At 35.3% G+C, this 14,397-nt stretch overlaps 1 protein-coding gene across 7 annotated transcripts in view; it reads right to left on the bottom strand.

Annotated features, from left to right (window-relative positions):
* Positions 1–5,553: 5,553 nt before the first annotated feature.
* Positions 5,554–14,397, bottom strand: part of msi2a (musashi RNA-binding protein 2a) — a 197,485-nt gene continuing 188,641 nt past the window's right edge. For all 7 annotated transcript variants that reach the window (XM_065260714.2, XM_065260674.2, XM_065260724.2 and 4 more), the window contains 3 exons: positions 13,042–13,196; positions 7,406–7,482; positions 5,554–7,289 (listed from right to left, as the gene is read on the bottom strand). In XM_065260714.2, the coding sequence (XP_065116786.1) occupies positions 7,441–7,482; positions 13,042–13,196 (197 nt within the window). In that variant the 3' untranslated portion in view covers positions 5,554–7,289; positions 7,406–7,440. The remainder of the gene's footprint in view (positions 7,290–7,405; positions 7,483–13,041; positions 13,197–14,397) is intronic.

The raw sequence follows: 14,397 nt of genomic DNA on the forward strand, positions 1-14,397 counted from the left end.
AGATATTTTTAATGAAAACAAGACAAAAATACTAAGAATTTTTTCTTGAAAATCTGACTTTCTTACTTAGTATTTTTGTCTTGTTTTCAGTAGAAATATCAAAATCAAGATACTTTTTCTTGATGAGCAAAATGACGTAAGAAAATTAAACTAGTTTTTAGACAAAAAATATACAATTTAAGTGAATTTGTGCTTAAAACAAGCAAAAATATCTGCCAGAGACAATTTTGCTGTAATTAAGTGTTTAAGAAAAAAGAAATCTTATTTTTACTTTTTTTTTCTCACCCCATTGGCAGATATTTTTGCTTGTTTTAATCACAAATTCACTTAAATTGTTTATTTTTTGTCTAAAAACTAGACTTATTTTCTTACGTCATTTTGCTCATCAAGAAAATACATCTTGATTTAAGAATTTTTTGATATTTCTACTGAAAACAAGACAAAACTACTAAGTAAGAAAGTCATTTTTGCAGTTTAAGTCGCACATGTATTACTTGATTTTTCAGAACATTTTAACCAAATGCTTTTTAAAAAGTGGTGGGGACAAAATCAGCCATTTCAAAAAGTGGTGGGGACATGTCCCCAGCGTCCCCAGTGTAAATGACACCTATGCTGGAGCGTAAAAGACAACGGTCAGGTTGAGGAAAAAGGTGGCGATCTTAAAATGGACATCGGTCGACTGCTTAGTTGAGACAGCTGGACAGGCTCGTGACATCCACTTAATCAGTCAAGAAATGATAGGACAGATGTGGCTAAATATAGTTAGAGATATCTCAAACTCCTCACATCTCTTAATGGTCAGGCAGATTTACCATCTAAACTAAACCCTCACTGTCACCTGCATGGACTCTAAAAAGTATTACTTAATTTTTAAATAATAATGCTAGCAACCCCAAGGTTGGTACTTAATGTTATGCTGAGCTAATGATCTAACCATCATCCTCATACTTTTACATGTTCATTAAAACAAGCGCTTCATTATTTTTTACTACAGTAACTCATCTGCATTGCAAAGATAGACGGGGTGTCCTCACAATGTCAGATTTTACTTAATTGACCCTGGCCTGGACCACAAAACTTAACAAGTCGTACTGTAATCAGGGTTCACAGGGGTCCTTGAAATCCTTGAAAGTTTGTGAATCTGGGGGTGGAAAATTCAAGGCCCTTGATTTTGAAAAAAAAAAAGTTTTTGAAAATATACATACATAGATACAGGTCATTGAAATCTATTTTATGCAAAAAGTTTTCTGGAAAAAAATCTATATTATTCCCTGTGTAGTGTAGGATAATATCATAAAAATTCTAGACTTTTTAAGCACACGTCTTAAACTGTTCGCTTTAAATGCTTATAACTTCTGTATGCGAATGTTGATTCATACCAAAATGCTAAATTCTTTTTTGCATAGTTGTGTTTGACACGTGAAAACGTCTCAGGTTACGTATGTATCTGTTGTTCCCTGAGAAGGGAACGAGACGCTGCGTCTCCTTGGCCATACTTCCTGCGTCCCTGTAACGCTGCCTTTGGCAATATTTCAGATGGCGATACACTCCCTGGCTCCCGCGTCACCCTGTCTTTGTCGTTAAGCCTCACCATTGGTTGAATTTGATATACACATTCAGACGCACTTACACCTGAAGCGTCCCCAAAATGTCACCGCAGTGACGCAGTGCAAGTTCCCTCGAAAGGGAACTGTAACAATGTATCTTAAATTGTAGGTAACACGATGTAACCGTGCTCTCAATTGAAATGTGTCCCCACATTTAGTCCTTGAATTTGAGGTTATTGGAACTGGAAAGTCCTTGAAATGTCTTTGCATTTGAAGTGAACTAAGTAAGTAGCACAGGTATATTTGTAGCAATTGCCAAAAATACATTGTATGGGGAAAATTATAGATTTTTTAATGCCAAAAATCATTAGGATATTAAGTAAAGGTCATGTTCCTTTAAGATATTTTGTATATTTCCTAACTTAAAAAAATAAAAAATGTATTTATTATTAGTAATGTGTGTTGCTAAGGACTTAATTTGCACAACTTTAAATTTTTTGCACCCTCAGATTCCAGATTTTTGAAATAGTTGTATCTCTGCCAAATATATCAGCTTTCAGATGATGTATAAATCTCAATTTCCAAAAATGTACCCTTATGACTGGTTTTGTGGTCCAGATATTGCAAAGATGTTTTTGTCTGTAGGTCGACCCGCACACAAAAACACTTAACTTATAATGTATAAATGTTGGAGTGTGTGAACAGAAATCATACTTTGAGAGTTTCGCTGTGTTAAATTAAAATCTTTTAAGGCTATATTAAAACCACTAAATAAAATAAATTAGGCTGCTGAATTGAAATAAGTTTTATTTTTAATCCAATCTACAGTTGATTGACGAATTAAATATGAAGTTGAATTATTTTAAGTAATTTTTATATTTTGCCAAAAAACCTCAAAACCTTTTAGAAACATTTGATTCATATTTATGTGTTGTATCATCTTAAATAAATATGCCAATGTACAGTACTTTCCATATTTGGATAAAGACAGCACACCCAACCCATGTATTTTTCCATTTGATGTTCTTTTTTACAGTAAGCTCAAACAAGCCGTACAAAAGGACACGTGTAGTGTTATCTGTGAGCTCCATCCGTCGTCTCCGGTAATAAAACATCAGTCAAGAGGTAACAGAAGTTTTCTGTAGAGACGGATTATCAGAAGAGGAAAGTCAAGGCAAGGACAAACGTCAGGTATGAAAACATCACAGTGATGTCTGATATTGCAACACAGACTTTTAACAGCAGCCAAACAAAATCTTACTCAAAGAGGGTCTGTTTAACAGGGGAATATAGTAAAACTAATCTGATACCTTATAGTGATTTGCTACAATTAAAAGTTGAAATTGCTTGTAAATCCAATTTTATTATATTTAATTACATTTTTTACAGTCCCAAGAGAAAAAGTAAACTTTAGGACAGTTTCCTGGACAGGGCTTATCCTAGTCCCAGACTAAAATGCATGTTTGAGCTGCCTTAATTTATAAACATCTTGCAGTGACATATCTTAACACATTAATGCAATGTTTTGTCTCAATATTCCAGTTTTGTTATGCAAAGTGTCTTTGTAAAACCTACTTATATCTCCTACAATATAGCTAAGGCCTATTCCATAAATTCAACTAAACCCTGTCCGGGAAACTGCCCCTTTAAGTAGACTAAGTAAATTTACTATTTTATGCACTAGTTTTGTACTTAATATACAAAAAAAAGATCAACTTAAGAACATTGAAGTGTACTAAACTGTACTGTTTTGAGATTTATTTCAATACACTTATACTACATAATAATACAAGTATGACTGGTATTTAATATACTTTATTCAAGTACACTAAAGTACTACTGAAGTAAAATCATACTTTTAATTGGTATATTTGTAGTGCATGAAATTTAGCACAAAAATAATGTACTGCAAATTTACTTGCTGGTATTTCAATTTATTTTTAGCACATTCAAGTATACTTTATTTTTACCTGGGGTGTACAGTATAGATATTATCAGTTCACTTGCGTTTAGTACTTCTGTACTTTCAAAAGACAGAATTTAAGAAATTACATTTTAAGAAGTCCCATTTGATGGTTGAAAAAAACATGAGGAGCTCAGGTGCAAAAGGCCCTAAACGCCACCTCCGTCAAAAAATGACATTATGCTTTTGGGTCAATGACGTGACGTTAATTATTTTCTGTCCGTATGGATAAATTTAATGTAAAAGGGATAAAATTTCAAAATAAATTTGCAGATTACTTGCATACATTCTCTTTTTTGATTTTGGTTCTCTTTTGGTTTTATTTCATTTTGAAAGAATATTTGGGGGATAATTGCAAAAATGTCAATGTTGTGTAACCGGTCTGTCTCAATTGGTGTAACTAGTATTTTTTTAAATTAAAATATAAATATATTCATAAAAATGTGGAATAAAATATAATCATCTAGTTTAGTGTAATATGATTTTTTTACATACATTTTTACATCAATGGTCAAAGATTATTTAGAAAACAGAGCTGTTTTACAAAAACAAGTATTACAAAAACGCTTTTAAAAAAATTACATTTAGAAATAACTAATAAAAAAAAAAAAAATTATATATATATATATATGATTACACTTACATGCCAGTGGGTAAAATATTTAATATTTCTCATTCTTTGGCACAATTGGCGGTTACAACATTTGACATTTTCAAATCCATTCAGTCTTAACTTTCATAAAAATGGTGCAAATGTAATTTTTTTATTGCATAAAATTAACCAAAATACACTATGTGCATTGAAATAAACCTGATGCATGCTTTTAAAACAAGTTTAAAAAAATGTATTTCTCATCTTGCCAAACCGTTTTGTCACTGAACCATTAACCGAATGCTCTCGGTGCATACATTTATTAAATACTTTTGCTTCAAATCTGCTTAATCCCAGCCTCAGGCCATTCAGAAATGCCAGTTTGTTGGCAGAATCCATTAAAAATCTGATTAAAAAGCTAATTAAAAAAAGCATGTCAAACGCACTTAGGGTTTTGAATCTTAACTCTTATACTGAGTCTAAATACAGCATTATACAGCCATGATATTGTAATAGCTATGATGTGTTACTGTGTGCTACACTGAAAAAAAATTATTTATTCAATTTACTTAAGGTTTAATTTAAGGTAAGTGGTCGCAATAAATTTATTTAAGCTACATTAAAAAAAAAAATAGAAAAACAAAACAAAAAACGTTTGTTTAAATGTAGCTTAAATAAATGTATTGCGACCACTTACCTAAAAAAAAAAGCAGAGTAAATTGAATGAATAATTTTTTTCAGTGTAATTACTGTGGATCACTGCTTGGTAGCCATAGAGAAAATATTTGTTTATAAATGATGCTCAATGAATTCACTTAATGTTTTTATGAAAATCTGTCCCTAATACTTCTACATAGTTACCATATCGTGCCTAACAACCTTAAGTTATTTTGTGTGCAATATAACGCAGCCTTAAATGTCTTCCCTTAATTTACTTTATTACAAACATTTGTGTAGTTTATTGCATTAATGAACCGGCGCCGGACACAGACACGCTGATCATTTGAGTTCAGATAAGAATTCAGTGACTTCTGCTAAATGTCTGACAAAATTATACACTGTCCTTCATCACCTTAGCTCATAACACAAGCACATACAGTTACTATAAACACAAATATTTTCAAGCACTAAATTGGTTTAAAAAGTACATTTAACTGAAGGAACCGATTCAGATATTAAACTAATAAAATAAATAGATTAACAACTGTATAATTCACAATTATTTACTGTATCTACATGCGATAAGAGCGAGTTAAATACTGCAAAAACAAAATATCTCCTTAATTATTAAAAAAAGATTTTGCCTTTAAATTGCTTCAAATGTATTTTGTTAAAGGCTTGTACTGAAGTCAACTCCTGGGGGAAGTGTTTTGTTTTGCTACATTTAACTGTAAATGTGCACCAAAAGCCCCAAAATAGCCTCAATCAAGACAAAAAACAATGAACCAATATCTTTTGTTTCCTTTTTTTAATATTACATTTTTCTTTAACATTTGAACATTACAACAGTTTTCGTCGCTCATTCCGTTCCTTTCGTTTGTTTAAATATTATTACGTGACTTGATCTTTAAGAGGCTTCAGTGTTTAGCATGTGTGCCTCAGACCATCCCGACTACACCAAATAAAACAGAATTCATGAAACGAAACGGTTTACAGTATCTGCAGGAGGAAAAAAGACACATTTACATCAGAATATACATATGAGATCATTAACAATAAAAATCTGCATTTTATATACGCCTAAACCAGCACTTAAACAACGTAAAAGAAATCAAAACAGCAGCTCAGGTCTCCTCAGATCAACATTTTTGTTGGCTGTATATTAAAATACGTCAATATTTCGGATAAAACGTTGGCTATGTCCTCTAAATGAAATCTGAGCGCTAATAGTTTGGCTTTTTCTCGCCCTGCATCCCGGATGCCAGCGGCAGAAAAGTAAAAGCTGATTTTTCATACGTCAAATTTCCGTAAGGTCACTCGTGACAGCTAGCGTGTGCAAAGAGAAAAGCGTTGTTCTTTAGTAGTACACAGTGCAAAGCTTTCTCTGTACACCTTTTGCTCGCTCGCCGAATAAATTATATCTCACAGGTCTGAGGTATGGTTCATAAAAATGCTCGCTTTCTTCAGCCAAAAAAGCAATAGACCGCTTTTGTTCACAAAGTCCACAATAGGTTCCAAAATCAAGAGGAATTTCCTCTGTTAGACAACATTAACAACAACAGACAACATCATAAGTTTTTTTTTTCTTCTCAGGAGTATAAAAGTGTCAGAATGTGCAGAACACAGAAAAATGTCAAGTCCTTTTGTTGATCACGACACACGGTGTGCTTTGGATGGGAGTTTGGAAACTCCACGGCAAATGATAACCGATTGAGTTTGTATAATCTGAAGCTCGTTGTGTATGGGAATATGCTGGTATACACCTGTAAAATGAGAAATCATCTTTTTCTTGCACCCTGAAGTATATGTCAGAAAAATATGCTGTACTGTATGACGTGAAGTGTATTTACATTTCTTTCTCTTATATTTGAAACCACAATGTTTTTCATTTGAAAAAAAAAAAAGTTACAGTATACTCTTTTCTTTTTTTTCTAAATGACAACAACAACACAGATAGATAGATATATTTATATATGTATATATAAAAAGGACCATAAAAATATTGGAGTCCTCTCCCTCTGTATTGCCCAAAAATAGGTCATTATGATCAACAATGAGACTTCACAAGAATTAAAAACAGCTACTAAGATTTAGTCGTTTTCTTTTTGAAGATGTTGAACGCCGTGGGGTCGGATCATGTGTGCGCGTGTTTGTTAGCGAATAATCTGATTCTTACATCAATCGGTGACAGAGAAAACAAGCCAAAAAGTGAATGAGTTTTATAACATAATTGCAATATCTTTACTCATCTAAGTACATTTCTCTGCTAAAAGCCAAAGTAATTTTAAAAAGCAGACAGAATAAAAACCATGAGAAATGGGGAGGAGTCCTGCAGTGATGGTAGGGGGCGGAGTTATGGTTACAGCAGTTGTGATGCGTTCTGAGATGTTTTCTTCTCCGTTTTATTTGGTTCCACCCCCTCATCCTTTCACCAATCAGAACCTGTAGTGCTTGAAGTCTTATGACATCAACTGTACACAAACCAGTCAGAGGCTTCGGCCATTGTCCAAGAGCCTGCAGATGATCTCTGGTGAAGAGGAAATCACATAAATTACCTTCAACAAATCGATCAAATACTTGACATTAGATACTGAATAGAACGGCAGAAATGGCTATATTAAAATGTAATGATAGACACAATACCTCAAATGAGGTGGTGCCGCACCTCTGGTTAGCTTTCAGTGGTATCCATTTGTAAATGCAGTTGCAATCAAAGGGCCCTGAAAAAACACAGAAATAATCTTGATAATCATCATTAATCTGATAAACAGAATTATTTAAGCAGCTAAAAAATTCACACTTCTCTTTTCAGTGAACGAGCACCTCTTTAAACAGCCATTATTTAACTTTGTAACCCTATGTTCACCCAAAAATGAAACTTCTGTCATCATTTGCTCAAGCTGTTACAAACTGTCTTTGTTTTGTTCAACACAAAGAAAGCAGAAAACAGGAGCACCATTGACTTTCTATAGTAAGAAAAAACTATACTATGGAAGTCAATGGTGCTGAAAGACAAACATTTCTTAAAATATCTTCCTTACCGTGGGTTCACACCAGCAGCGTTTTAGGCATCAAATTCACATCTACTCTGTCTAGTTTGCCGCTTGAACATTTTGAGTTTACGCGCTTCATTCGCGCGTAAAAATTCTAGTCATCGAGACATACGGACTACCGGCACATCCGGGAACTTGACTGTAAATTTCGTCACCGCCCTTTTTGGGGGAAAACAAATCAGACTTCCCATTGACTTCCATACAAAATAGCGGAACAAAGCAACGTTTGTACACAGCCGGCAGGCGTAATTAACTTATGAAATCACTCAGATTAAACATGTCGAGTATTTTTCTGTCCACCCTGCCTACTATAGAACGCAAAAGATACATTAACACATTTCATTTGGTCAATATAAAAACATGTCCCTTTCATTCTCACAGCGTCAAGTTTGTGTAACAACGCCATCACGTGATTGCTGGAAATATCGCTAAGCCAGTTAGTTGTATGGCTGGAGGGAAAAGTTTACTCAGTACTCTAAATATAAAGACATGATTTATAAATACGAAGTAACTTTCAAATACGAAGTAAAATCATTTACTGTCTTCCCTGTTGACCCAATGAGATACAAGTAAATATCCGGGTAAAACACCTCTGGCCAATGGGAAGCGTTATTACTCAAATTTGACGCTGTAAGAATGAAAGAGACATGATTTTTATAATGACCAAATTAAATGTGTTAATGTATCTTTCGCGCTCAATGGCAGGCAGGGTGGACAGATAATTACTCGTCATGTTTAATCTGAGTGATTTCTTTAGTTATTTATGCCTGCCGGGTGTGTACGAACGTTGCTTTATTCCGCTATTTTGTATGGAAGTCAATGGGAGGTCTAGTTTGTTTTCCCCCAAAAGTGGGCGTGAACCTGTTCAGAGACATTCTATGACGTTGCGCCGGTTGTGCGTATTCATGCGGAAATTTGCGTGATGGGAGGGGCTTCTGCGACTCCGCTCGCTTCCTGTAATCACATCACTACTAGAGCAAGATCCTGATTGATTAACACAGCGCGTTTTTCCATCAAAGATCAAATTTTTCAACTCGCGCGTTTTCCGCGGCAACGCTCAATTTGCGCCAGTCGCGCAAGCTAGACGCGCGAATAACGTTAGCGTGTAACGTGCCGCGCTAAATGCCTCATTCGCGCCGGAAAACCTCCAGACGCGCGTCAATGCGTCTTTACATTGACTGAACATTGAAATCACACCGCATATGAGAGAGTTGCAATGTAACGCCGCGGTGGCTTTATTTTTATAACTGACTGGAAACTTGACTTTCACCTGGACATTTGATATGCAAGTTTTTCATCAACATTATCTGCGTGAAATATAAACATGATGATCATCTGCCAACTCGACTGTTTCAGCACGTCCTCTATGTTAATTACGGAGAGTCTGTTTTATTAACGGCTTTGCTCTGCGCGTAAGTTAAACATTTCTGTTCTGTACTTTATTACTCGCATATATTTCTACATATTTTCAACCAAGGAACACACAAAATATAATATAAGTTGTTGTGAATAGCGTTTAAGCTTGACAAAATTGAAATGACTAATGATCTTTCCCACTTATTTTGGCTTAAATAAAGATTCATTCGTTTTCATACTTTATTAGAAACACGTAAATTTATCTACTTATATATTATATAAAATGGCCTATATTAATATGCATTGTCTATGTATGGCATTCGTTTTGTACATTTACAGGTGCACAAATATACTGGTTAATTTTGATTTCATTTAGACAACGCGTTGTGTTCTGTATTGACTGAGGCTCTGTAATTTAAAAAAAAATTTTTTATTAATGTATGGTAAATAAAATAATTTGTAAATGTATACATGGATAGTTTCTTGACAATGTTTGTGTTAATAGCCTACACACGCTGGCATTTTGCACTTCCAGATATCTATGTGCACTTTTGTTCCTTTGCATATGAATTTAAGAAATTATCTTTAATTTATTAGTGTTTATAACATTCGTTTTAACCAAAAATATGCCGTGCATGATTTGTTTATATTATTGGGGCTTTGTGCTGCGCCCTCTTGTGGGCTTTTAGGAGTATTTTCTCCAAGATAAAGTAGGTCTTTATAATTCGAATATAATTCGAATTTTATTATTTTTCAAGGACAAATTTCGAATGTACTTATTCAGCCATTTTGACAGCCCTACTACTGTTCACATATATCTTTACCAACACTACCAGACCTGCCAATCATAGAAAAAGTACCTGATAATGTATAGACCTGACACATCCTGTGCAGCTTTATGACTGAATTCACCCCTTTGGGCACCATATTGGCAAACATTAATGCAGCAGAAATACAACTATAGCCAAAGCAACAGTAAGAAAGCAGAAGAAAAGCATTAAGCCTGATCCTTCTTCTGTGGAGCTGATCAGAGCTGAATAAATAAATCCTGACCATTGTCTGACTCAGTTTGTGAACTCACAAACCCACAGGGCTGATTTAGAGGGCAAAACGGCAAACTGTCAACAAGCCGTTCTGAGAAACACAGCTGCTTATCGGGCCTGTCATCGGCCTATTGTGTGCATGGCAGGAGCGGATCTGTCTAATCCATAGGAATAAATCAAAGTCAGTCCGAGCAGGCGCGGTAAAGGACAGGAAGGAAAGGCTTTCTGTAGTTTATATTGGCTTTTCTTCCATGTTTCCTCAATTGAAAATTGTGGCTTTAAAACTTTTATTTCATTTCTTAAGACATGTGTTGATACTACAAGACAAGTTTGAGAGCGAGAGAGAGAAAGAGCGTAGGGAGGTTCCAGTAGGAGTTGAACTGGTGACACGTGTCATCAAAATAAATGGAGACGAGCATTTTAGTTCTGCGTCATTTCCCGTGTTAATGTTCTGCACCGAGACATCGAGAGCTACCCGCACACATCTATCAGGCCAGCCGAACTAACTTGCGCTAAATTTAGATTTAATCGCACGGCACAAAATGGCACTCGCTCAGAACTGAGCTAATGTCGGTGAATAAAGTTATGAATTCATGCAGTGACAGGTTTTATTTAGATGCCAGGAGGCGGCAATGAAGTATAAAAGATCAACTTTGCTTTCCAACCAGCAGTTAATATTCCTGCCATCAATGACAATTTGTGTGAAAATGAACGGCTGCGGGAGGATCAACAAATCGTTCTTTTACATTTAAGACGTATAAATGCTTATATATATATACACCACATGAATCATTACCTACTGTATAAAAATCTTTAACGTACAAACTGTAGCGTTTGCTGCAAACACATGCATACATAGAAATCGGTGCTTGTTTACGAGAACAGACTGAATAATTTCATTTCAATTTGGCATCTCATTATAAATGCTTTCTTCTTCAAATTGAGATCCGCGCCGACACCGAGCCGCAACCTGACGTCTGTGACATCTGCAGACAGAATCCGCCAGCTCCCCACCAAAAGCCAATTAAAGCGAGTTTTGTGCAAAGCAAGGCTTTTGTTTGGAGAAGGTGTCAGAGCATCTGCTAGTTACAGGGACATCTGATTTTGACAATTTGCTCATTTTTCAAGCGTGGAAGCTTTTCACTTTCTCTAAACTGTTTGTGATGTTTTATTCCCCAAACAAAACATCAGTGACGAGTGAACTGTCAGTCTTACGGAGGCTCGTGACTCGACGGTGGATTTGTGAACGTGTAGAATGAAACTAATTCCTCTGCTATTCATTATCAAGACTTCAGCTCGGAAGAAAAACTGACAGCCTATCAGAATTTGACTTTTTAGTGGATCGTGCATATAATTAAAATTTAAGGGGGAGGAAACGAAATTACACTCGGAAAAAATGCTGGATTCTTTTCAGCCCAGCGTTGGGTCAAACCAAGCCCTGAAAAGTGAAGCCAAAACGGCTCGATCGGCCCCCAGTGACTGTTCCCAGTATAGGTCATAAACTCCGCCTCCCCCATGTTATTCAATGGGACTTGAGACCAACTAAACAATTTAATTACACTTCAATTATCTTTTTTCCGAAGCTGGTTTCTGTCTTTTACTGTAGTTTTTATCACGCTGATGTAAATTCAAGTGTTTGTTTTTTAAAATAAGTTTGTTTTAGTTAGTTAATAAAAACGGTGGTGTGACGTCATGATTTACAGCTGTGATATGCGAATTCTGCAAGGGTGGGGCTTTGATTTCGCGGCTTTACTTCCTGCTCACTACTGCGCAGGACTGGTCCCAAATCGCTACTGCGCAGACTCAAGACCCCAAGATGTCAGCGCCGTATCGGGACACTGGCGGCTTCACGTTTCACCAATGGAAGAGAGCGAACGGGCATCGTCCATCTTTTTTTAAAGTCTATGGGTCAAAAAGCGACGAATCCAGGCCATTGGGTTGTACTTTAACCTATGCTGGGTTGTTTTAAACCATTGTTGGGTCAAATATAGACGGTTTCAGCCATAACAACATAAACAAACGGCTTTCGTAGGACACACATAACTTCCGGTAAACTCCGCTAAGAATCAATAACAACAAAGTCCTTTTAAAGTATTTTTATTATTTTTTATAATAAGCAAAATAAATAATAAGTAGATTACCATAGTGTTGTTTTTGATACGCTTTAGCTATGAAATATAAATCGAGCTAACGTTGCTATGTAAAATGTGTACTATAATGTATACAATGTAAACTGACTGCCAAACCTCCCTTCACATAGCGCTGATTCATGTTCGCCATCTCCCCTTGTCTTTCGGAAACCAAAACATTTTTTATTTTCGGCTAGGTATTTGTTCTAGGGTTCATTTTAGCTACTAATCAGATCATTAAACAAACAGAAACCGGAAGTAAAGTTCCGACCAAATGCGTTACCGCCAGAACGCACATGCATCCGATGAAACCGTCTATAAATGAAGAGTTTCATTGCAAACGAGATAACTTTTTCAGAATCTCGTTTTTTGGTTGTGCATTACAATTAATAACAATTCAACTGCAGTTTGTTTGTTTTGATTTAAACATTCATAGCTTAAAAAATACAGCTAAGTAGCACCATAAAACAAAATAATAACATGATAACACAATAATAAACATGTTTTGACAAAAATTATCTTGCTTTGCAACGAAACTCTTCAAATATTTTCTAGGTTAATTTAACTAAACAGCTGAGTTGTCGCTTTTGACCCAACGCTGGGTTGAAAATAAATGTAATGAATTGTCAACTGTCTCTGTACTTTAGACGTGACTTGGTTTAGAATAAGAACAGGGTGATTGACAGAGCGTTGCTTACCGCAATACTGTGATTGAACCCGGAGCCCGGTTGAGGGCTGGCAGCACTGATGTAATTTCCCACAGCTGAGTCCTGACTGCTGGGGCCGTACAGGTCCGCCACGGGTCCCGGACTGTTGGCACCGGGGAAACCTCCAGGCCGAGGAGGATTAGCACCTGTACAGAAAGCACACACAACATTTCGGATAAATACGCTTTTGGTCACTAAGGTTGCAGAGATGGATTTTACTTGGAAAAATATGATATTTCTTGCAGAGTATGAACATTGTTGGTTTATTATATTACATTTTAAAGTTTCTATTACTATCAACAAATTATAGCCATTAAAAAACAAAGTTGAATGGGTTTAAAGCTAAACATTGTTCTCGTTTACACGTGACGTCTCCTTATATTCATTCATGCTTATTTTAAGTTGTTGGTCTAGTAAGCATGAGACGGACATGTTTGAACTACTTCAAATTTGTTTTGAGACACCTCCTCTCCTTTGGGCTCCAACTGGTTTTAAATACAGAAACACAGCTTGTGTGAACATAACACAGAAGATCTGTTAACATTCACATTATAGAAAATAGATAAAAACACACACAAATCCATGCACATAAGCATGCAGTCACATTACAAGTGCATTATAGAACTCTAATATCCGGGCTTTCCTGCTGTGCTGAACATTTACAGTATAGACATCATAAGCATGCACGTACAGATCTAGCTTGTTGTGACTGTTTATTTTATGATTCTTATCAAAATGACAAAATAGAGCTGGAGAAAAGAGAGAGACACCGATCGTGTGCCACTTGCTGCTGCATTCTTGTACATATTGTATGAGGAGTTTATATGCAAAAGCTTCTAAATGCCACACTGCAAAAAATGACTTTCTTACTTCATAGTTTTGTCTTGTTTTCAGTAAAAATATCTAAATATTCTTAAATTAAGATGTATTTTCTTGATGAGCAAAATGACCCAGGCAAAATGATAAAAAATATATAATTCATGCGAATTTGTTCTTAAAACAAGCAAAAAAATCTGCCAATGATATAAGAAAAAAATTCTTGAAGTAAGTGTTTATGAAAAAAGTAAACTTATTTCAAGATTTTCCTAGATAAAGAAAATAATCTTAATTTAATAATTTTTAAATATTTTTATTAAAAACAAGACAAAAATACTAATTATAAAACGGCCCGTTCTGGTCCTTCATTCTGATTGGTTAAAACGCGTTCTAAGCGGTGATAAAATACCCCGGTAACCACACGGTTCAGACCGCATTACATAAGTATCACTGCACCACTTTGCTACATAATGATTTATGAAAATACACACCACAGTCTTTAATCATATTTTTCTACAATTGCACAATTAA

The sequence above is a fragment of the Paramisgurnus dabryanus genome, chromosome 10, assembly GCF_030506205.2.
Source record: "Paramisgurnus dabryanus chromosome 10, PD_genome_1.1, whole genome shotgun sequence".
NCBI lineage: Eukaryota > Metazoa > Chordata > Actinopteri > Cypriniformes > Cobitidae > Paramisgurnus > Paramisgurnus dabryanus.